This window comes from Balaenoptera borealis (genome assembly GCF_965194805.1).
Source record: "Balaenoptera borealis genome assembly, chromosome: 6".
Taxonomy (NCBI): Eukaryota; Metazoa; Chordata; class Mammalia; order Artiodactyla; family Balaenopteridae; genus Balaenoptera; species Balaenoptera borealis.
The window spans coordinates 61,199,725-61,225,637 of record NC_138863.1 but is presented as its reverse complement, the minus strand read 5'-3'; the positions used below and the strand labels follow the sequence as shown (position 1 = coordinate 61,225,637).

Sequence of the window (25,913 nt, the reverse complement as noted above, 5' to 3'; positions counted from 1 at the left end):
TCAGATGTGCTAATATGTAGTTATTTGGTTTGTTCAGAAGAGCTGCAAGACTATATTTATTAACATAAACCAATTGACTTTTCTTGGTAAATCAGTAATTTATTTCAACAAACATTTGTTGAATAAGTTATCTGTGCCATACTATATTAAGCTCAAAAATGACTGTGATTACTGATCTTAACTCTATAATCCTTTCTATAGGTCGAAGAGAGGTATAGTGAATCAAAGTTCTAAAAGTACATCAATATTCAAAGGTATAGGAGTGGAAGGAGAAGCTTATAGCCTTCTGCTCTCAATGCTAGTAAGGGAAATAATATTTGTAGCTTATTTTGGCAGCAGTTTGACTTATTCTTGTTCTTTTTCTGGGCTGTTCACTTTAAAGCAATACTAGACCAAAAAGCTGAAATAATAGAGGTATTGAGGACAATCTGGTTTCATATAAGAAAGCATTAAATGCTTACTTAAAATAATTCTGAGCTGGGTGCTGTTACACAGTATTTTAGTTTGACATGGCCTTTGTCATTTAAGGACCTAAAATTTCAGGGTTAGTTTGTGGGCTAATTCCATCTAGTCCAGGGGACAAATACCAGAGGTAGTATCTGCTGTATGCCTATTGTGAACTGCAGCATAACTGTCTTAGAGCTACAATTTCTAAAAGGTTTCAAGATGAAAAAGCTGGTTACTTTCATGGTCGGCTTCATTGTTATTTCTTTCAGCTTATTTGCCTTTTCCTTATTGGTAAAATTTGAAGACTGAAGTACTTTAATTTTTCTGTCTTTATTTAATAAGCTTCCGTGGCATATTGCAATTTTAAAAGTAAATGAATTAGAACACTTTTATCTTGTTAAAAAAAAATACCCTAGTAACTAAACCAAGTTGCTTGTTAGCTATATAGTCCTTTTTAAAAAAATAAATTTATTTATTTTATTTATTTTCTTTTTGGCTGCGTTGGGTCTTCGTTGCTGCGCGCGGGCTTTTCTCTGGTTGTGGCCAGCGGGGGCTACTCTTCGTTGTGGTGCGCGGGCTTCTCATTGCGATGGCTTCTCTTGTTGCACAGCACGGGCTCTAGGCATGCGGGCTTCGGTAGTGGCTCACAGGCTCTAGAGTGCAGGCTCAGTAGCTGTGGCGCATGGGCTTAGTTGCTCCATGGCATGTGGGATCTTACTGGGCCGGGGATCGAACCCGTGTCCCCTGCATTGGCAGGCAGATTCTTAACCACTGTGCCACCAGGGAAGCCCAGCTGTATAGTCTTAAAGTGATCATTTTTTTCTGAGCTTTTAGCTCTTTTTTTCCTGTAGGATTTTTTTTTTCCTTTTCTATTCTTTTTAGGACTTCAGTTTCACTAAATTCACTTGCTCAGGTTTCTCAATTTATGGCCCACCTCCATCACCTGTTCTTGAAAGACTGTTCTTTAGTTTGTGTGTGTGTGTGTGGTGTCGTGTGTGTGTGTGTTGTGTGGTGTGTGTGTGTGTTTCTCCCTCATTTCCCATCTCCAATTCCATTGTCCTTTCCAGTCTTGCATTAAGTACCCATTCTTGGATTTTAAACATACGTCCTTTTGATCTGTCCAACATGTGTTGACATTTTTTAAGATTTCATATATCTAAGTGTGTATGTTTTATATATATAAATGGCATTGTACTATATGTCTCACTCTGTTTTTTCCTTTTTTTCAAGCAGCATTGTATTTGAGGTTTACCTGCGTTGTTATATATAGATCTAGTTATTCACTTCTGACTGGTACATAATATTCTTTTATATACTATATTTTACTTATCTGTTCCCCAGTGATAGGCACTTAGATTGCTTCTGTCTCTTTGCTTTGCTATCCCAAGCAACACTGCAAAGAATATATTCTTTTTCCTTGAAAGGACTGTGGAAGAGTTTCTCTGGAATGTATGCTGAGGAATTGACTTGCTATGTTATTGTGTGTAGGCTGACTTACATTTATTAGGTTCTACGTACCACTCGCAAGAATGACTGTAAGTTTACGCTCCTGCTACCAGTGTATGAGAAAGTAACTGTTTCACTATATCCACATAACTTGATATTATCCAACTTTTTAATTTTTGTCTACTTGATGAGTGTAAAGTAGTATGTCAAAATGTAATATACATTTATCTGTTTACAGTGAGATTGACTATTTCTTCATATATCTATTTACCATTCAGATTTTCCCTTCTACGAATTGCATACTCATATCCTTTGCCCATTTACTATTAGGGTTCTTTACCTTGCTGTAGGAGTTCCTTGTATACTTAAGGGAGGACTTCTTTGTCTGTTTTAGTCTTTTAAAAAATATCTTCTCCTAGTCTATCATCTACTAACTGTTCATAGTATTTTTTTTGTTAATTTTTGTTGGAGTATAGTTGATTTAAAATGTTGTGTTAGTTTCTGCTGTACAGCAAAGTGAATCAGTTATGCATATATATATATCCACTCTTTTATAGATTCTTTTCCCATATAGGTCATTACAGAGTATTGAGAAGAGTTCCCTGTGCTATAGAGTAGGTCCATATTAGTTATCTTATATACAGTAGTGTGTATGTGTCAATCCCAGTCTCCCAATTTATCCCTCCCCTTTTCTTCCATCCCGCCCCCCAGCCCCAGTAACCATAAGTTTGTTTTCTACATCTGTGACTCTATTTCTGTTTTGTAAATAAGTTCATTTGTACCATTTTTTTTTTTAGATTCTACATATAAGCAATATCATATGATATTTGTCTTTGTCTGACTTCATTCAGTATGACAATCTCTAGATCCATCCATGTTGCTGCACATGACATTATTTTGTTCCTTTTTATGGCTAAGTAATATTCCGTTGTATGTATGTACCACATCTTTTTTATCCATTCCTCTGTCAATGGACATTTAGGTTGCTTCCATCATAGTATCTTCTATTGAACAGAATCCTTCATTTTGATATGTTCACATCCTTTATTTTGATAATGGTCAGATCTACCACTTATAACTTTTTTTTTTTTTTGGTTTTCGTTGAAAAGAAATCCTTTCCTACTTTAAGGATACAAATATATTCTCCTACATTTTCTTTATTATTTTAGCCTTCACCTTTAGATATTTGTGTTATATTTTTGAATATAATATGAGGTAGGGATACAACCTAATTTTTCTCCATATAGTTACCTAATTTTTTCAGTACCATTTGTTAAATAGTCCATCTTTCCCCCACTGATAATCTGATGCCAACTTTGTCATTCAGTCAGTTCTCATATATTCATGGGCATTCCTGGGCTCTGTATGTTCACTGTTGACCCATTTGTCTGATTCTATACTATTAACACACAGTTTTAATTACTGTGGCTTTATATTAGTATATTCTAATTTCTTATATAGAAAATGGCCCCTTCTTTTTTCATCTTTTTCAAAATAGCCATAGCTTCACAATATTTTTCTTCCCTTCAAAAAAAATTAGTTTCTTAAGTTTCCCCTGAAAACCTTCCTGCACTATATGTTGCATTTAGTTGTATGTTTTTAGTCTTTCTAAATCTAGAAGATCCTCCACACACATACTCCTTTTTGCCCCATGTCATCGACTGGTTGAGGAGAGTGGGCCAATTGGTCTCTAGAATGTCTCTCCTTTTGGGTTTTTCTGAGGGTTTTCTCACATTTAAGCTTTTGTTCGTTCCTCTATCCTTTATTATTTCCTCTAAACTGGAAATTAGATTTTAAAAACTTGATTAGCTTCAGGTTGAACATCTTTGGCAAGAAGATCTCATAGATGATTCTGTGTACTTCATATTGTGTCACATCAGTAGCACATATGTCTGGGTTGTTATCAGTGATGCTGAGATTGATCGCTGGGTTACAATTGTGACAGCCAGGCTTCTCCATTGTAGTTACTTTTTTTCCCTTTGGACTAGCAAGTAATATCTGGAGGTGATACTTTGGTACCATGGAAATATTCATTTCTCTGTCAACTTTTTACCAAGTAGTTTTAATACTTATTGATGAATCTTTTCTAAATCAGTTATTTAATTAGGAGTTGCAAAATTATTTTTATAATTCCATCATTCCTTCTACATTTATTGACTGAAATTCTTCTGTAAAGGGGAGGTTTCCCTCACTAACTAGGGCTATTTGGTTACCCTGAATGCATTTCCTGTTAGAAAAGCAAAAATCATACTTAATTTTTTTCACTTTAGTTACTAGTAGTCACATCCAGGTGTGGCAGATGAATTTTTCCATGTATTTAAAGAATAGATTATATAATATTTTATTTCGGGTTTTTGTATATATGCTCATAAATGAAATTTGCCTATAATTTTCTTGTGCTGTTCATGTTCAGTGGCCACCATGGTTGTGGTTTTAAAATAAATTGGATAGCTTTCTCTCTTGCTCTTTTGTAGAACAGTTGTAAAAGATAGATATTACCTGTTCCTTAAACACTTGGTGGAATTCAACTGTAAAACTGCCTCAGATTATGCTTTTTTCCCCAGAGGATAGTGGAGAGCAGGAGTTACTCACTGTTTCAAGTTTTTCTAATGGTTATAGTCCATTCAAGTTTTCTATTTTTGTATCGGTTTGATAGTTTTTTTAAACAATAATAAACGTTTTTTATCTCTCACAGTTTCTGCCAGTCAGGAATTTGGTAGTAGCTTAGCTCAGTGGTTCTGGCTCAGGGTCTCTCATGGGGTTGAAGTCAAGATGTCAGTCAGAGCTCTAATCGTCTGAAAGCTTGATTGGGGCTTGAGGATTTGCTTTACTGGCCATGTGATTTGCTCAGTCACATGGCCAGCAGGTTGGTGTTGGTTGTTAGTGGGAGGCCTGAATTCCTATCCACATGGGCCATTCCATAGAACTAACTGCTTGAGTATCCTTGCAGCATGTCAGCTGGCTTCTCCCAATGTGAGCAATCCAAAGACAAAGAGAGCCGGAAGGAAGCTATCCTTTTATCCTTACCCTTGGAAGTCAGAGGACATTGCTTCTGCCACATTCTGTCTATGGGAAGAGAGTCACTAAGTCCAGCCCACGTTCACAAAGAATTTCGACATCCTTTAAAATCACCAAAATATGTACGACAGACTCATAGGTCTCCTAATATTTTGAGGTGATCATATGCTTTTTTTTCCCCTTTTGATGTATTAATATGATAATTTATATTGGTAGGTTTTCAAAGCATGCTTACATTCTGGAATAAACCCATTTTAGTTATGAGAATATTTTTCTTATATGTTGCTAATATTTTATTTAGGAGTTCTTCATCTATACTCATAAGAGAGTCAGACCTATAGTTTTTTTCCTTTTACTGTATTTTGTCTGGTTTTATTATAATGGTTATAGTAGCCTCATGAAATGAGTTGTGCAGTTTTCCACCTTCTGTTTTCTCACAGATGTCTAAAGATCTTTCCAGTATTTTATTTAAAATTAAGCCTGGAGAATACGGGATACAGGTGAAAGCAGTGGCTATCAAACTTTCTTGACAGTAACAATAAAAATACATTTTATATCATGACCCAGGATGGATACTTGTTTTTCTTTTCACTACAAATGTATTTATTAAATATTTTTAAATTGTAGAAGTAAGTATAAAAACACCACTAAAATATTCAAAAGGATTTATTAAAAGCATCAGTCTGGTTTTACCTAAAATGGACATTTTCCCTTCTTAAAAAAAATTCTGCTGAAAAGAATTCGTTTTTTAAAAAAGAGACAGCTAATAAAACCTCTCTTAGCTTCTCTTTGCTGGTAGATTCTTATTTATTTGATCATTTGATTGTTTTTTGTCAGAGATCCTTGAGAGCAGGGACAGTATATTACATTTTTATCCCTGGTGTCCAGCACAGACTAGACACATAAATGTTTGTTCAATTATTATTAGGTCATGTGTCTTTCCACCTGGTAAGACCAAATAAAAGCTATCTGCTTTAAAAGCAATAACAACAAAATCTTGTTTAAATTTCAGGAAAATGCATAGTGGAAATTGAAATTTGAATATTTCACTAAAGAAGTATGGCTTGTTTTTTTTTTTTTTTTTTAACAAAATTTAAGTGGCCAGTCTTCAGAAAGTTAATTTTGGGCACAACTTTCAAGACATGTTTTATCAAATGTGGAGTTAGTAAACACTGATGATCAAAAAATAAATAAATAAAGTGAATCTCTTTTTGTATGTGTAACTACTGTTTTAACCATCTTGTAAAGAGATGAAAACAGGTTTTGTCCATTACTCTGTAGCCTGAGTCTGTATCAGTAGGGCACAGTACATCGATTAGTGTGATAATCAATTTTTTTTATTAGGAATAAACAAAAGAAGTTCAGTAGTCAAAATAAGTATTGCTTCATTTATTTCCCTCCCTTATAACTTTTGAATATTTTAAATCTGAATTTTCCAGTTTTATTGAGAAATAACTGACATACATCACCGTGTAAGTTTAAGGTGTACAGCATGATGGTTTAATTTATATATATAGTGAAATGATTACTACAGTAGGTTTGGTTAACATCCATCATCTCATAGATACAATAAGAAGAAAAGAAAAAAAATTTCTCCTTGTGAGGAGAACTCTTAGGATCTGCTCTCTTAAAGTTTCCTATATATCATACAGCAGTGTTAACTGTAGTCATCATGTTGTACATCACATCCCTAGCACTTATTTCTCTAACTAGTAAGTCTGATTTTTAGATAGAATGATTTCCATGTTATCAAGTCATTTTTTCAAGTTTAGCCTATTTTTAAGAACAGTTCCTTATAGTATTTTAATACTGTAAAATTTTATTTTTATTAATTTCTTTTAAAAAAATTTATCTGATGCTCTGAATTACATTGAAGAGAATAAAGGAAACATTTAGGTGAGGTAAGGGGAGGATATTTAAAGTTATCAGGAGAAGATGTCATATGAAAGGGAGAAATTAATATTTCAGAGAATTAAGGATTTTTTAAATTGAATTTTATTTATTTATTTATACAGCAGGTTCTTATTAGTTATCCATTTTATACATATTGGTGTATATATGTCAATTCCAATCTCCCAATTCATCACACCACCACCATCCGCCCCCCTCGCCACTTTCCCCCCTGGTGTCTATACGTTTGTTCTCTACATCTGTGTCAGAGAATTGAGGTTTAAAGCATCATCTTTCAGGACAAAAAGAGTAAGTATGAAAACTTAAACAGATATTTAAATGTTAATATTCCAGCCTAGGAGCACTTGTATCCACAAGAGGGCATTACTGTGTAACTCGGACTATGTTTGAGTGCTGAGTATCATAGATAGATGAGCTACAAGAGGCCTCACAATTTTTGGTTATCTCAGAAGCTCTCTCTTCCCATTTGTGCTCTGCCAATACTCCCACTCCCTACATTTACTTTCTTTGGCTGTCCACCTTTTCTAGGTTCTTCTTCCTGGCAAGAGCCCCTTCTTGCTAGAGACTTTTTTCTACTTAAAAAGTACTTGAGCTGTGCACCATCCTTGTTCATCTCTGAGACTTTGGTATAGTTCTGAGTGGTTGACTCAAACTTAACTCTGGTTTCTAAATCTAGGTACATTCCCAGGTCCTTTGTGGTTGTAAAATTTCTAGTTGTTCCTTCACAGGCCAAATGGCAGTAGTGTTAATTTTATATCTTTGGGGGAGGCCAAGATCTAAGCTAGCAGGAAAGGCCTTCTTGGTTCTTGGTTGTCTTTTTGTCCTAAAGAATCAGAGTCACAGCCTTTCAGTATTACTTGCATGATCAGTGAATGCCATGGTGTAGATCTGTCTTTCAGTTTACTTTACATTTCTTCCTTGGTTTTCTAAGAAAGAAATAGGTATCTTTGCTCTAAACTTCTAAGAAGTTTAAAAACATTCACATGATTAACTCGTATATGTTAATATTAAATCTTTTATTTTGTACCATTTTTAAAGCCTTGTTTTAGGCTATTTTATATACAGAACTGTGGAGTAAAGGTAATCTGATTGAATCACTGTTCTTACTATGCAAATCATATCTCAGATATTTGGCGAAAGCTAATTAATAATAACTTACGTTATTTCTAAAGCTGATTGTACTCTTAAGCCATCTTTAAAAATGAACTCTAGAATTAAGCCCTTTCTGAGATTTGAGAGACTATGAGTTATTTAGTTTTTTTTTAACCTCCCTGAATGCATGCTTTTATTCATTTTGGGGGGTCGTTTATTGGAGTCTGGGAATATAGTGACATTGCCTTATTGTGCAATTACTGTATTCTTTGATTTTTCTAGACTAATTGGGTTAAAATATGGTAGTCACCAAATAATGCTACCTTTCCCTTTTTTCCTATTACCATTCCTCCTTTTTCAGTGATAGTAATTTTCTTTTTCTAGGTTTATCCCTTCTGTGGTATAGATTATTTATTATTGAAAGATGAATTTGGTGGGCCAGATAACAACATTGAGTGCTTAATGAGTCTCTTATCAGCTGGCTTGAAAACTGTCTTTGGTTGAAAGAATATAGTTCTGGGATGGAGATTTTTATCTAATTACCAATTTGAAGTTATGGTGATTTATCTTGCTTCTGGCTGAGAAACTGTGATAATTTGGTTGCATCACCCATGTAATTTATTTTTTATTTCTGAAACTTTTATTTGAGAATTGGCTAGTTTAGTGTGTTTATGTATGTATAATTACTATTTAACCTGTTTTCATAAAGGATTTGAGGTAACGTATTTTTCTTTTAATGTAGTCTTAATCAATTAAGATACTGGTGATGAACATATTGAGTGGAATCATAGATATTTGAAGTCACCAGAAAGGGGAGAAAACATTAACTGGAAAAGAATTTTATAATTTATCACAAATAATTAGATTGATAGGAATATTACTATTTTCCTCAAATCTTTCCTGTATGTATACTTAGAAAAATTATTTTCCTAAGCCTGAAGTTAACTTTGTAATTTAAAGAATTCAAAATTTCTTCTTTGGAAATCTTTAATATGAAAACATTGTAGTAGTATAAATTTATTAAATTTATACCACTAAATATTTAGTAGTAAATTTATACTACTAAATATTTAGTAATTTATACTAAATAATTTAATAAACATATTTGTGCTTACAGTGTAGTAGACAAACCACTATCCTGTATCAGTTGGAACTTAGACGCCTAGGGGAAGCCTCACAGTGAGTGGTGGACAAAAAGATGAGGAAAAATGTAACCTAAGAGAAATTAGGGGACATTAATATTCTTTTACTTCAGATACAAGTCATGTTTAGCTACGAGTTATATATGCAGCCCCTAGCACAGTGGTATCATGATGTGAATTATATGAAGGCAATCTGGTTTTAGCATTGTTTCTGTGAGATTTAATCACAAAATTAGAAACCTTTTATTATGTTTTTATGGTCTTTTGAAATTTGAGCAAGAATTAACCACTGTATCTCAGGAAACAAACATTCTAGCTATGATTTTTTTTTCTTCTAATCTTATTATTGGTTTCCAGTAGAATTTGGCATTGAAAAATAAGGATGATCAGTTTTGTATCTATGTTTAAGATGTAATTCATCATACTATACTTGTGCATTTTGTTAGATGAGCAAACCCACTGTTTCTACTGAAGCATGTATAAACATTTAAACATAATTTTAAGGGTTCAGTGAATGTGACTATTCCAAAAACACAGGCTTTTAATTAAATACATATTTCTTTAGATTGGTTTCTATATAACTAGGAACTTACTTTCTTTTCAGTAAACTATTAAAAGAAGGGCTTGCAGCACAACATAAAATATATTGGTCACTTAATATTGTACATTGAAAAATTATTTTAAAAAGATACTTGGGATTGGGGTCATTTATGGTAAAATTTAACCAGAAGATGGCAGTGATGATCCTCCTATACTCCCTGCAATGGTAATCAAAAAGTTTTACAAATGTAATAGCATGAAATACGCACGTTCAGCTGTTGGTATATAATGTTAAAAGTGGCAAGTTAGGGGAAAGCATTTGCTGTTTGTTTTATATACTATGAAAAATGTGTATTTTTCTATAAGAAGGGATTAAGAATATTTTGGGTGTCTGTATCTTTGTCTGTACACTTCAGTTTTTTCTGAATACTGGGGTAAGGACGTTACCATTAAGTCTTGCCTTGTTTAAGTTGCATGCATCACTTTATGTTATGCATCATGTCTAGAAGGCATGCTGTTTTATGGCCTGTTTGCATTTTTCACCCAAATTGCTGGAAACTAATGGACTTTTAAAGGAGCCATTCCTTTAGTGATAGTCATTTCTCTAAATTGGCCCTTTTTATTTTTGGTGAGGGGAAAATATCATTTAAGACATCAATTTCTTTTTGAAAGAAAAAATTGACAAAAATGAACATTTTAAAATAAATCTCAGAAAATCAGACAGTAAATGACTTCTGAAGCAAAATTCAGAGTTTTGATTTGACACTAGTTAGAAATGATCTGGTGATCTTAAAAGCAAAGAATTAGAAAAGGGAGAAGGAATGCTCTCCTTTGAAAATTAGTACCCACATTTGGTGTTGGCCGAGATGAAGATGCATCCTTCCATAATCTTGCTTTTTTTTTTAAATATAAAGCCCAAATGCATTTTGCCAGAGAAATTGCATGAATCGTCAGCATGCATTGTTAACTTTGTCTTTCTCCTCTTCTTTCTACTGTTCATTTTCATTCATGTACTTTTGTTTTTTGGTTTGCCATTATTTTCTCTTTTTTGTTAATTACTTCATGTTAAATTACTTTTGAAACGTCATAAGCTGAGCAACCTCTCCGTGTAGTAACAGCGGATACCTGTCTATTTCACTATTTAGTCCCTCCTCCTATGTCTCCATCCTCCAAATCTGTGAGCACTCCAAGCGAAGCTGGAAGCCAAGACTCTGGAGATGGCGCAGTGGGATCTAGGTACAGTAATTTTCTTTCAGTATTTTAATGATAGAATGCATTTAGTGCCCAGATACTGTCAGTGCTGTACAGGGACTCTGAATAGTTATGTTGAGTTAGTCCTAACATTTTGAAATCTAAATGGCACAGAAATTGTTTGTTGTAAATTGGGGGGAAATTTTTTTAAACAATATTTTACTGTCACACTTGATTAACTGAGTACTGACTAGTTAACTGATTTTATGCTGATTATTTTATATTAAAAATAGAAGTGTTAATTCATTAAAATTATTTTTCTGTTTAAGCAAATTTTGTATTGGTTATTATGTGAATGTTTTGGGTACAGATAGTGTAAAACCTCTCTACTGTATTATGCTTAATTTCCATTCAGTAGTTGAAAATCTAAACAATTCAGTTAAACAGCCTAATTCTGTTCCATTAAGTCACTATTTCTAATTAAGGTAGAAAATAATAATGCATAAAATATCAAGAATAAGGAATAACTGCTAAGGAAACATTAAGAGTGTTTATTGGCTTCAATAACAAATTTAAAGAATTTTTAAAAAGAATGTTTACTGGCTTGAGGGCATTATGCTAAGTGAAGTAAATCAGAAAGGGAAAGACAGATACTGTATGATTTCACTTATTTGTGAAATCTAAAAAATAAAACAAAATAAGCTCATAGATAACAGAGAACAGATTGGTTCATTTTTATTTTCATTTCTAAAATTTTTGATGGTTGCCAGAGGTGGGGGAAGGGGGTGAGGGGTGGGTGAAATGGGTGAAGGGGGTCAAAAGGTACAAACTTCCAGTTATAAAATAAATAAGTCATGGGGATATAATGTACAACATGGAGACTGTAGTTAACAATACTGTATTGTATATTTGAAAGTTGCTGAGAGAGCAGGTCTTAAAAAGAAAGAAAAAATCACAAGAAAAAAATTTTGTAACTATGTGTGACGGATGTTAACTAGACTTATTGTGGTGATCATTTGACCATATATAAAAATATTAAATCATTATGTTATATACCTGAAACTAATATAATGTTATATGTCAATTATACCTCAATTAAAAAAAAAAGTTTACTGCCAAGTTTTCCTGAACTTGGGTCTTCCTTATAAAACAATATTTCATGTTTGTTTTAGGATGCTGCCCACATGTTGGGACTTGATTTTCAAAAGTTCAGTAAGATTTCAGCTTCTTTCCAAAGATCATACTGAGAAAAGTATTATTACTTCTCTTTGTCACACACACAATAATACCAAGTCTTTGTTTAACAGCATCTTACATTTTGACTTCTAACGGCAGCTGAAATGAGATTAAACATAGCTAGTTTAGAATCTTTATTTAGAATCCTTATTTTGGTCTAGGAAGTTAAATGTCCTCCTCAGGAAAACTTCAACACACCTTTTAATGAGAAATAAACTAGGAAGTTTTATCTTCATTGTGCCCAAGCACCTCTGATTGAAGTTACAAGTAATGAGCATCTAAAAGACAAGGCAAGAAAAAAGAAGCAAAGGGGCTAGCTAATCCATAAACTCAATACTTTAATCAGTTTCTGAATAATCAGGTTGTCATTAATAATTAGAAGGCACAAAAGGCTGACCAGTCTGAATTCGAGATGTGCTTTCCAAACCTGTTTTAGTTTTTTCCAAACTAAATTTATTTAGTCTAAATTCATTTTCAAAGGCTAAATTTGTTTCCTACTTTCGTTCTTCTGTATTCTTATGCAAATATGTTAGTATTCCTTTGCTAGTAAACAGGTGGCATTTTCAAGAGAAGGGTTTTATTTTCCCCTTATACATTACCATAATAAAAACATTTCCCAAGGTAAAAAAAAAGGTATTTTAAAAATTTCTTTATTTGATATTATATATTACTTTAATGCAGATACTCTACTGTGTTAATTCTGAACTCATTGTTCTTGATTTTGAATAGGAGTAGAAAGATTATTTTAATGCAACATCAGCAACATCTGTATGAATTAAAATATGTCCTCCCAAGTTTCATTGGAAAACCTAGAGATTATTAGAGAGACCCATTGGAATATTGTAAATTGGTATAGGAAGTAAATAACTGTTAAGAAAAATATTTATTGTGTTAGAATACATATTAATTGAAATGCCAATTTAATGTTAAATGCTGTAGGTTACCACAGAAAATAATGTTCCTGGTCCTTGCCTTTGGGAAACTTGCATTCTAGTGTTCATTAATTTACATCATTAATTTAAAGATGCTATTCACTGTATTGAAAAATCCTAAGAATAGTGTGCTAACTTGTGTTTATAGTGTAGATTTGTAATGATAAGATGTAAAACAAGAAAACAGGTATTTAAATATCTTTAGGGGTATTTGTTTTTATTAGAGAATGAGTAGAAAATTAGTTTCTTTTAAGTTTAACAGGAGAGGAAATAAATTCTCTTTTTAAATGAGGTGACTTGATATCTTTTTAGTGAGCACAGACTCATTTTTAATTGTTAATTTTCAGGAGGGCTGAGTATGTTCACTGCCTAATATATATGTATACACACGCAGTAGAAAACTATGGATTCCATAATAGATAATTAATATTGTTGATTAATTGGTGCTATTGGCAGTGAAACAATAGCATTTTAAAATATGTGGCTTTTAAAAAGAATGCTGGAGTCTGAGAACGAACAGAATGAACTTCCATTGAGCAGGCATGATGATAAAGAATAAACAGGAAAATGCATGAAGATGTGTGAGAGGTATAAACCTATACACTTACATTAGCTGGCCAAGACAGTCTAAGATTACTACACTTAGGGAGTAGGAAAAAACATATTAGACATTACCAAGTATGATATCAAAACATCTGAATCACTATTACTAAATGCCAAAAATTTCTATTGGGCCTGGTGGTAATTTATGAATAAATATATAAGAGGCCATGAAAAATGATATTTCTCTAACTTTGCAGATTGGGAAGTTGCATTTCATTAAGATGTTAGTTCACTTTCTTAGTCACTTCTGTTATCTCTAAAATTTAGTTGACAGTTACTCAATTGAGTAATCCATGCCTCTTGTTCCTTTTTTCCATTCTTGATCAGTTTATCTCTTAGGCTTTTGATTATATGTCTCAGGATTATATTGAAATTTTACTTTATATGTCTGCAGATGCCTTTAACAAATATAATCCCATATGTTGTGCCATGTGTTTTCAGTACTGGTTCTATTTTGAGGTAGAGTTTTACTTGATTTTAGACTAAAATGACATCCTCAACAAGGAGCTCTATGTCATTGGTAACAGCTAGAGCTCTTAAAGAATGTAAAGGCTATGTACAGAACATTCCTTGGAGAGCATCTCATAAAACTCCTTCTGGCTTAACAAAGCCTAAGTTTGTTTCTGTTCAATGCTTAGTAGAAAGTAAATCTTCACTGTGGCCTCTTCCTTCTTTGCGTACACACAATACCATTTAAATCCCAAGATCTTTCTTTATATTTTTAAAATGAAGGATTTCTCTAGTTCAGTTCATCTGATTGCTTTTACTGATAAATTGTAGAGGCAAGTATAGAAATCATTTCTTGTATTTAAATATTATAGCAGTTTTAGTTGTATATTATAATTTGTTATATATGTGAGAAACAAATATATTTGACTAAGATGGTAGCACCAAATGTATTGTGCTTAACCTTTTAATAGGGACTATGAGCATCTTACAGTACTGTACATAATTATCTTATACATCGCTAACCTTACAAGAGTACCAGTGTCATAAAGTAGCTTTTATTCTAGTAATGACTAAATTTTCCTTAAATCTTTTGGAAAAGATCCCATGTAAGTTGTTTACCCAATAGGCAAGGCTAAAACACAACCGAATATTTATTTAGGATTGATATTCTCCATAAGTTTAGTTAGTTTAGGTAAATCCTTTGAACATAAAATATTTTTCCTGGGGGAAATAATCTACTTTTTCCTAGAGACAGAAATCTTTAGCTGCTTTCTAAAGCAGATGACATGTAAGCCCAAGGCAGTGCTTAACCCATAAATTACATAAGGGTCACATTTTGGAAACTTTAGCTATTTTGTATCCCAGTGGAATAGTCTTTGGTTTTCTTACCGAAAGGCTTATGTGTTGACTCATTTCCTTTACCAATATGACAATTTCCTGCACACATTTAATGCTTTGGGCAAGATTATAATATGTTAACTAAGATGTTTTTATTAATGTTTTTTTCATTAGGAAACTTAAAATTTCAACTGTTTTTTTTTATAGCTTAGCTTGTTATCATCCAAAAATAATGTGTTATTTGGGATGTTAATGTTTTGGCTGTTCTTAGCCATTATTATGCAATATTAGTTTCCCAAAATCTGAAAATACTGTCTTTTAACTATTCTAGGTTGTATGTTTGCATCTTTAACCATATTATGCTTATTGCATGCACTAGAGCATTGAGTGATACCTGGTGTTTTTTTGTACTAACCAGAACATGTGGGTTTTAATTGTGAACCGTACTTTAGCTATTCATAGAATGTATTTGCTTGACTAACTTATGGCCTTTTTTGCTAATGCTTCATGGTTGTCCTACAACCATTTAGGACGCTGCATTGGGATACAGATCCATCAGTTCTTCAGCTTCACTCAGATTCCGATTTGGGGTATTGAATAGATTTATTACCTTCCCTCTTTTATAATTAATTTGATTCTTTGTGAAATTGTCCTAATTTTATTTTGCTTAAATTTCTAATATTCAGGTAATACTTTGAAGAGTGATATTTTATTGTGACACCTCATTTATCCTCTTATCATTTGTGAAAGACATATTTTATGTATCTGATTTTAGAGGTACCCTAAGTCTACCCATTTAAATGTCCAAATTACTTTTATTATTTCTATATTTTTGATGTAAGTTTTTCTACAATGTATTACAAACTTCCCAAACTTTTTCTAATAAATACGCTACATGTAATTGAACCTTTTCTAGGTTACTCAACATGAATATTAATTTATTTTCCTATATTAAAATTCCCTGATGATTTCTAAGGTTTTGAGAGGAACAGAGCTGTTGGTTTCTACACCTGGCTCCAGATTGCTCTTGATTTACTCATTAATTCATTTATTTATTCATTTATTTATTCTAGTCTCCAATGCAAACTGTAAATGTTTGCTGCTGCCATTGTGCCTGACTCAGATAGCTCTTTTCCCTTGATATTTTGCAGCTTCTAAAACATATGACCAACACCTTTAGGAATTCTGTCTAAAGTTAAGAGTTAATAAGCCTTGAATTAGGCCATATAAGAAAAGTATATGAGCTTCTTGTACATTAGCTGGTAGGCCTCTCTCTTGGCTGCCCTGAGGCTTCCCCACCCCCAGTTGCTTGCTTGTTCTCAGTAAAAGTGGCTTTGGTTAACTGAGGTTTTACCTCCCTAAATCTTAGAATATTTTGTTTGTTTGTTCTAGTATTGTGATTTTTATCTATTAAACCCTATATGTACTCAAATTAGTAACTTGTTCCTAATGTTGGCTTCACTGTTTTTTATCAGATATGTGAGTGACTTACTTTTCATATGGTTTACATCTTAAATATCAGAATATAAAGTTTCTTATTTCATATTTTGTTCTTAGAATACTAGATTACTTCAAATGTACTTAAATTTTCCCATTTAATTCTTTGATTATGCTTTTTTTTTTCTTTAAGGCTAGATATTCCCAAGGTAGAAAACACATTAAAAATTTCTTATGGCCCACATTTGGGACCTTAGAAAAAATTAATTCTTTAAATGTACTAATTTTATTAAACTTTTTTGTACAGGATTTTGAAAAGGATGTTTATATAAGGAAAAAGTTGTTATATTACCAATGATATATATATATGTGTGTGTATATATATATTTCAGATATCCTCCTTTATATTCTGGAAGTTCCACCATTGTTTTTACTAGATATTCTTTTAAGACAGATTCATCATTGAGAACTTTGGGAGTTTGGAAGCATGCTATATTTGGTTTAGAATTTAGACATCTACTGTAATAGCCACAAGTCTCTTCTTCTGTTTGTCAGAAAAGAATGTATTCCCCCCTATTTAAAACAGAAGTGACTTTAGTAATTTCATGATATTCAAAAGATACGTGGCTTTAGTTTAGGTCTAAAATGTTTGCACAATAGTTTGTCCATATGTGAATCAAGGACCATGTTGACCATGCAGAGATTAGAGATTTAAAGTTTAAATATTTTATTTTAAAATCTAAATTGACTGTATGATTCTCCATTTCTGCAGAGTATAAGTAGAAAAAACGGTTTTCAACAGAAACCTCTTTCTCACTCTTAAAGCTGAAGTTTTCTGATGGTGAAGTGAACTAAATGTGGTCTGAGTGAGATCCACATATTTGACTCTTGAAAAAATGTCCAGAATCGTATCCCTGCTAAAAACAGTTCTCATAACCAACCGTATTCAGCAGTCTACTCTGAAATTCCTCTCCTCTTACACTGTTATTACCCACACATTTGTTCTAAGAAACTAAATTATTTGCCTTTTTAAAGTGAAAAATAAACACCTTGAATGATTCGGAAATATCTTTTGTTTTTGCTACCTTCTAATTCTTTTGTTAAAATAAAGCCAATTGTTCATTTAAAATTTCTTGAATAAAACAGGGATTTAAATTACACTGTTGGATATACAGTGTTTAATTCTTACTTTTCTAAAGTAACATTATTTGATGTAGTTAAAATGTATCATTTGTAATATTTAAAAACATTTATGTTCACTTTATTTAGACGAGGACCTATTAAACTTGGAATGGCTAAAATTACGCAAGTTGACTTTCCGCCTCGTGAAATCGTCACATATACGAAGGAAACTCAGACTCCAGTTATGGCTCAACCCAAAGAAGGTGAGTATCTGTCCTTAATATGATTGTCATTAAGCCACCATATTAAACAAGTGGATTCTTTCCCTTTTTTTTTTTTTTCTTCCTTTTTTGTTTTTTGGCATATTTTCTTAGGGGAATATTATAAAAGTAATGCTTTGGATTTCTGTATTATGTATTTGTTCTTTAGAGTTTTAAAACTTTTTCTTTTAAAAGTTAATAGAAATATAAGCTGTATGTATGTTTTTAATTTTGTTGACCTAAATGTAAATATTTCCGTTTTCATATTGTCGTTGCCATGTGCTGCTTTAGAAGCAGAAAAACTTAAGCATGTTCTATTTCTGTGTCATGAACATAATTCTTCCCAAAATGAGAGTTATCAATATATCCCATAGTAAATGAAATCATGTAAATTATTCAATATTTTCTGTGGAGTATACTGTATTCTGATATACTGTCATTGTTAATCCATATTAATGAACAAATCTAGACCTAATTCATAAACTTCCTCTTTTATGATCTAAGGGCTCTACTGTGTTGATTATATAGCAGTTTTTAATCTCTGTGAAACAGAGGGAGTATACATTATATTGAATGTGGAGTCCTTTGATTCTTAAACGAGAAGGAGTTACCATTTTTACAGTGGGGACTAATTTTTAAATTCTCATCAGATAGCTAATGATTTAAGCATAAAGTTAATATGATAGTTCTTGCTTTTCCAAGGGAAGCTAATAAATGTGTTAGACATAAAAGAGGTTTACTTAATATCCTTAATACAGATACACAGTTTCTTATCTGAAACCTTTGGAGGTATATATATAGGAATTCAGAATTTTTCACATTTCAGAGAATTTTTCACATTTCATAAAGTATATGTACCATATGAAAACACTCCAGCAGCATCTTGGGCATTAATATTTCAACAGCAAAAGATATGAATATTCAAACTGAGTGAGATAATGATTAAAGATAGCTTTACCTCCAGTCATGTCAGGGTTTACCACCAAATGAGTTATGGATTTTAGAGTTGATGATATTTTGGAATTATGGGCCTATAATAAATAATCCTTTTAGCAGTCTGTGCATAAAGAACATTTTTTTCTCCTTAGCCAGGAAGATTTATTCCTGTTTAATTATAGAATATCAAACCTAAGCACTTTATCAAATGTTTAAATTAATTTATCTTTAAAATTTCAGTTAAATTACCACGTTTCTCCATTAAGGAGAAACTAAAGTAATATTCATTGCAGAAAGCCCAGAAAATACAAGTAAGCAAAAGGGGGAAAAATCCTTGAAATCCCTAGCTATTAGCAATGAAAATCTTCAAATTTTCATATTTATATATACCTCAAAAGAAAATTAGGATTATAACTATTTACAACCTTTTTTAACTTAATGGTAGATCATCATATGCATTTTTAACAACTCTCCTTTCCCTGCCTACTAAGGATGGACATGAAATAAATATTTTAAACTTTTCCTTTCAATTTCATCTTATTCCTGAAAGGAGTTGACATTATCGTACATACAGTTAAACTTGAAAATTTTGAGGAAATCAGTATAACATTTTTATCCAAGAGTTTTGTTTTTTTACTTGACCACGTGAATGTTCATCTCTATGGATACATTTTTTTCATTCCTGCTGCTCTGTCGTTTGGTAAGATAGCTTTCACAGGTGCAAACTCCTCATCTTACCAGAAAAAAAAAAACCCTGATGGTAAACTTGTTTGAGACATAAGCCACTTTTGAAAAAGAAAACAGGAAAGATAAAGTGTTGAACTACCAGTATGGAAAAAACTAATACTGTAGGATTCTATAATTTCCAGAAAATATTATTTTATTAACTAGTATATTCAAGTGTTATAGTGTCTGTCTTTTGGGAGCTACATTGCTAGATATGTTAACTCAGAAAGTGAGTAAAATAGCCAAAATGAGGGTACAGTGACTCATTTAAAAAAAGAATTAGGCTTTTTTTCCTTCTAATAATAATTTGGAGATTTAGCTTTACTTTGAGATGCTTTTTGGATTGTTTGAAATGTAAAGCATTCTGAAGCTATTTTGGGTAATGCCTATTATAATATACCTATAATTAGTTTAAGTGAAGACTTCCATTTAAAAAATTTTTTTTCTTTTTTTTTGATAATTGTAGTAGTGTATCATAGAGAATTTAGAGAAGACAGAAAGGGTAGGAAGTGTCTATTATACCACTGTGCAATAGCCATTTGTTTCTAGTCTGTTTTCCATGATATATTTTTTTCAAAAATTATATATGTATACATACACACACACAAACGTAAGTATATACACACATACAGTTTTATATCCTACTTGAAATTTGCATTTTTAATTGCTTTTTTTTGTCATGCATATAAATTTTAAAGTGTGAATGTGTAACAATGTCTTTGAACTAATTTGAATGTATAGCTACATAGTATATGCCTGGCAGTTTTCAAAAAATTTTTTTTCCCATTTTTATTTTGCAAGTAATTGGAAAATTTAAAAGATTGTGATTTGTAAAGTAAGCTGATGACCCGGAAGTTCAAGATAAACTGTATTTTTTTCACTTTGAAATTATTTAGGGCAAGGCTTTTAGCATTATCATACTTCAGCTTCTTTGCCAAATTTTGCATGAGTATAGGGATTGTTTCTTCTTCATTGCTGTAATGCCTGATCTGAATAGTGTATGGCATGTAGTGAGTACAAACTCAGTAAATATTTGGTGAAGGAATTAATTGCTTTTACCTGCTCAGGAGAATGATTTACTTACTTGGGATTTTTTTTTTTTTTTCATGCCTTTACTCTGGAAGTAACTGCTGGGAAAATAGGTTATTTTCAAGTGTTAATGCTACAACATAATTATTGATGAAATTGGGTGAAAAGGCACTTAGTCTCAGTTCTTGGCTTTAATATGAACATATCATGTTCTAATCATTATTTGCTCTTAGATCCATATATGAAACATACATTCTCCTTTATAGCCTTCTTGAATTCCATGATGACATAGTATGTAGATACAAACATGTGCTGTTATTTTATGTTTTATGTATCCCTCTGAATGCTATGAACAAAATTGGACCTTTTAGCGTGTTTCAAATATATTATCTTAGCTACTTGTTGTAATGGTTCTTCAAACCTCACGTTCAAGTTGATGACTGAAAATTTTAACAGCAAAGAGTGCCTACTACATATCAGGTATAGTGTAAGGCACTTTACGTTATCTCTGATCCTCTTACCAAAACCTTGAGAGTTAAATATCGGTTCTGTTTACATATGAAGAAGCTGAAGCTGAAAGAGATAGCTTATCAAGGGTCACATGGCTAGTAGCTAAGATTCTAAACCAAGTCTGACTGATTCCAAGGTGTGCTTTCTCTCTCATGCTGTCACTGAAGCAGCACTTTCATGCTTTTATGATAGTCACCTATGGTAAGAAATTCAATTTATATTACAATCCAGTACAAACATAGATACAGATGTGTACAGCTGTCCCTTGAATTTCAAAAGTTCACTTTACACCACATTGGGAGGTGGTGTCCACCAGAGCAGAGAGCTCCTTCCCTGGGAACTACACTCAGCATCTTGGCAGAAAGCTGCCATAGTTTTGAACTGTGTCTCTGAGCATCTGTGCTGTATTTATTTTGTGCATCTGTTAACAAGATGTGCCTAAAGTAATTACTTCTTCACTTTACACCACTTTAGCTTAAGAAAGAAAGGTTTCATAGGATTGCCGTACTTTCGAATAGTGGGGGAAACTTGTAACTGATACAAAAGTTTTATGAAATAACACCTTCTCTGCTTTTGCTATATTTCATTTTTTTCAGTGTTGACCATAATACACTAAATTTATTGGCTCAGACCTGTAGTTTGAAAATTACTTCATTAAAAGATAGCATGGTTTAATTAACTTATTTATTGATAAATTTGCATCAGGATAATATTTTATAGTGATTGGCTAAGAGTAATGAATAAACAGCTTTGATCTTTTATGGTGTTAAATAGAATTTTTCTTATCTTCACTGATAGAAGGTGAAAGTGGCAAGATGGGTGAACTGAGCCCAGTTTCTAATGGGTATGTCTGTATTAGCACCACTATCTTTAAAATTTTCCTGTGTGGACTAGACTTAGATGTTAGTTTTATAAACGTCCACGTTTATTCATTTATTCATTTGCAACCTAACAAGAATTCACGCATTCTGCAAGTTTATTGTGTATATGCTATATACTCGATTATTTCTGTGTTTTTTTTAGTTTCAGGTTGAGGTGTATAACCTGAGGTGTATAAGTGAGGGAGAATGCGAAATGTACCCCAGTACCGTGGAGCCATCCTTTGGATAATTAGCCTTTGGATAAAAGTGAAATCATTTCCTCTCTATATCATTACAATTATTTTCATGTCCAGGGCTCTTACATTGTTTCTTTTCCTAATTTGTAGAGGTTCTAGAAAGAGGGAAAGAAAAAAAACCTGAACTTAAGGTTTTATAATGAAAACACTTCGTGCATAACTGTACGTCTGCTTATCCATTGGTTTAATACAGTGCCTCTCAAACTTAGCCTGGTTGGCTCGCATTTAAGAATTATGTAACAAATTCCAAAACTCACCATGAGACAAAATTGCTGAAATCACAGTTTGAGTGTAACAGACAGTAAATTGAACTTGGGTAGGCAGTGTAATTAGTGCAGAAGTAATGCGAGTTACCAAATTGAAGATAAAAATTGGTTTTAGGCTTAACTCTTTTTTTTCATTTTTTAAAAATGGCTGAATCTATTCTGTTAAAAAGCAAATTTTATTCTGCTTTTTTTCCTTTTTCCCCATTCTAGCCATCTTCTTGCTTTCAAGTTTACTCTGTAAGTTGGTAGTACCATTTCTGAACTGAGGTGCTTTGCTGTCTTAAAGCACCTACTGTGAATGAAATTGACTAGGAACATGTGACCTCAGTCAATTTTGTTCTCGGCAGGTAAAAAAACTTCTCATGGCAGGAGTGTGGTGCCCACAGATACACTCCTGGAAAAGTTACTTTCTTTTCTTTTAAAAGTTTTTAACTCTTTTGAAAATGGCGTTATTTTTTTCTTATTCACCTCGTCAGTATGGATTTTTTTGTTGTTGTAATTTTTAGACACAGATTTTTAAAGAGGAAGAAATTCCAAAGTTTAATCAGCTTGTTTACACCTGAGGAAACTGAGACCCCAGGAAGTTCATTGATGACCCTATGGTCACAATATAAGAGAATATCACACTACAGCCAGAACCTGATTTTTGATTTCCAGTGAAGTGCTGTGTTTCTCATATCATTCCACTTTCTTATCTTTGTGGAGTTTTGTAATTATTTTTGGTATTGATTTAGTAGTCAGATATTTTTCCTCAGGTATGTGTTGATCAGCATTTATAATGTGTAGAAAAATGTTATATGTAAAATAGCTCTTAATTTTTTATTGCATGATCTTAACATCTGGAATCCACACTTCCCAAGTAGACTAAATCTGTGGGCCTTCTGGTTTAGTAGTGCCCTTGTCTAAAATGGATTTTTTAAAAATATCCTGGGATAAATAACACATGTAATAAATTAGTTTTAACCCTCAGAGAATCTGTGAGAATATAAAAATAATTGAAAATTGAAGCATTTATTCATAACCTTGATTGAAAGACTTTAATCAGCATATCTGAAATTGTGGCCTCAGAAAAATGTAATATTTATGAGATCGCAGATAACAGGATCTGTGTTAATGATGCCAATACTGCCTAAATAAAATCTGAATTTTACATAAAAAGAGACAATGTAGAGAGGCAAATTCTTTGTTAAAGTAAATGGTATAATTAAAGTATTACTCCCTTTTTATTTATCTTCCAAATTAGCATTAGATCTATATTCAAAATATTTCCCAATTAAAATTTTCCCTTGTTGAAGATCTAAATTATTAAGGAAATCCAAGTGACCTTGCATCTGATTCTGGGTGTTTAAAAAAATAAAAGGAATGAATTCCATTGATACATTCATGAAGTTTTGTCCTAATATAAGATTTTCTTAGTATTGATTTTAAAGAGTAAGGTATAAGAAGATGAAATTATGGACAAATGGATCAAAATGAAGTGATTCAAAAGAATGTTGATCCAGAAAAGAGAGGCATATTTTGAAAATATTAAAGGAAAATCATTCATATCTAACATGTATTTTTCAACTTATGATTGAAGCATTTCCCTCTAATATTCTCATTTTGTTTGTGAAGTTATTTATAAGTTGAATTTTTGTAAATTATGTTTTTATATGCAACACATTTCCTGATTTTTGGAACTCAGTGGCAACTTCCTTTGTATCATGAGTAATCAGACTACTTTGTAAATTAGAAATTCTTCACAAGATATTAAACTATATTAAAATACAGTACACCAGTATGATGAAACTAGTTAATAAATTTATAGACAACAAATATATTTCCTAAACAACATTAATGCCCTGATGATGAGATTTATTTTTGACCTCATACTGAGCATTGTGATAAGTGATAGAATAAAGAGTATCATTGTTTAGTGAGGATTTTCTAGGATCTTTCATATTACCTGTTAAATGTGTTGTAATATTTTAAAATAATTCGTAGCGTGCTTTGTGGCTTATTCTTAGATGTCTCTTAAACGTAGCGTGACATACAGATGAGAAAACTTGCTCTGAAGACTCCTTCCTTCAGCTTAACAAAAGCCACCCATTTCACAGATGATTTAACTTTGATTAACCTACTCCACTGTAACAGATTATTCCAACAACTGGAATTTCATTCTTTGGTGTTATTTCTAGGTGCAGCTTAATTTACAAACCTGCTTTTCTTTGCATCTCACCAAAATACATCACAATTTTGATGTTAACTCAGTAAAAATTCAGTGGTTCGTTAAACCTAGTCTTAGCATTCATTGACAAGAGATTTGTCATTTTAAAAGTAACTGCTACTTTTATGCATTCTTTACTGCTCAGTTTATAACCTTAGATTCCCTGTCAGAGAAAGCATGGAGTTAACCACTTAGCATATTGCGATGAATATTCATCAATAAATTGATGTGACATGGCAGTCCCATTTTTCAGTCTTCCTGCTCTGTTGCAGTCTTTTTTAGTTTTAAATATATTATAGATAATCATGTAATAGGGACTAGCCTAGAAAATCTTTAGAATTGTAATACTATATTTTTGGTCATGTTAATAGTTTTTTAGTAGCTAATTGTATTAGTTTTTAATAAGAGAAGTGTATTTGTTTCAGAGGAGCAGTCTCTAATCTGATGTTAGTGATGTTAGGCATTTTTTGCCAAATATTTGGTATATATAGATAATCAGCTTTATAATAAAAATACTGTTTTGTACTTTTAAAGAACAGATCATTTTTGTAATGTTCCTGGAATTTTTATTTAGCTTAGTCATTTTTATGAAGCTTGGGTTTAAGTGTCTATCATAGTTTTTAAATCAGTTTTTAATTCATCTAGAAAGAGAGCTATGTACATTCATTCTAAAATAAAATCCTGAAAACAAGTATTTAAATAGATTATACTCATCATTCAAATACAACTAAAGTAATCTATATGGGCAAGTTAGCATGGCAAATGCCATAAAGTAGGCAGATACAGATCACTGTTTACCATACTTCATCTACATTTTAAATTTTAAAAGGAAAAGAGTGTCTATAAGCACGATCTTTTCTGTTAAATATATAGATTATGAGGTCACTTAGCACTGAAGTACTGACCGTATGCATTATGACAGGAATTTGACACCTGTCATTGGAAATGGTACTTAGAAACCGTATAATGCAACAAAGTTGAGGGAGGGAAATATGATGTGGATAGGAGGCTGTAATTTATAATTCACAGTGTTTAAGAATGACTTGTCCAGGGTGACTCAGATTCCCTATCTTTGATTTTAGGATTTACATACAGTGAACCCTACTAGTTGACAAAATTGATTAAGATAACTGACAGTATTAGCAGAAAATTGAAAAATACATATTTTCAGACTTAATTTTTTTATAGATAATTTATAAATTTATTTATTTACTTATTTTTGGCTGCGTTGGGTCTTCGTTGCTGCGCACGGGCTTGCTCTAGTTGCGGTGAGCAGGGACTACTCTTCGTTGCGTTGCATGGGCTTCTCATTGCAGTGGCTTCTCTTGCTGCGGAGTATGGGCTCTAGGCGCATGGGCTCAGTAGTTGTGGTGCACGGGCTTAGTTGCTCCACGGCATGTGGGATCTTCCTGAACCAGGGCTCGAACCCGTGTCCCCTGCCTTGGCAGGCGGATTCTTA

The 25,913-nt window shown here is 32.3% G+C and overlaps 1 protein-coding gene across 10 annotated transcripts in view; it reads left to right on the top strand.

Moving 5' to 3' along the window:
* DYNC1I2 (dynein cytoplasmic 1 intermediate chain 2) overlaps window positions 1-25,913 on the top strand; it is a 50,614-nt gene that overhangs the window by 4,225 nt on the left and 20,476 nt on the right. For 8 of the 10 annotated variants that reach the window (XR_014245598.1, XM_082395409.1, XM_082395408.1 and 5 more), the window contains 2 exons: window positions 10,742-10,832; window positions 17,552-17,667. Coding sequence is in view for 9 of the 10 variants with exons in the window: in XM_082395409.1 (XP_082251535.1) it covers window positions 10,742-10,832; window positions 17,552-17,667 (207 nt within the window). In the remaining variant the exon portion in view is untranslated. Of the gene's footprint in view, window positions 1-10,741; window positions 10,833-15,375; window positions 15,436-17,551; window positions 17,668-25,913 lie in introns of all 10 variants that reach the window. The other 2 variants (XM_082395405.1, XM_082395412.1) reach the window with 1 other exon arrangement.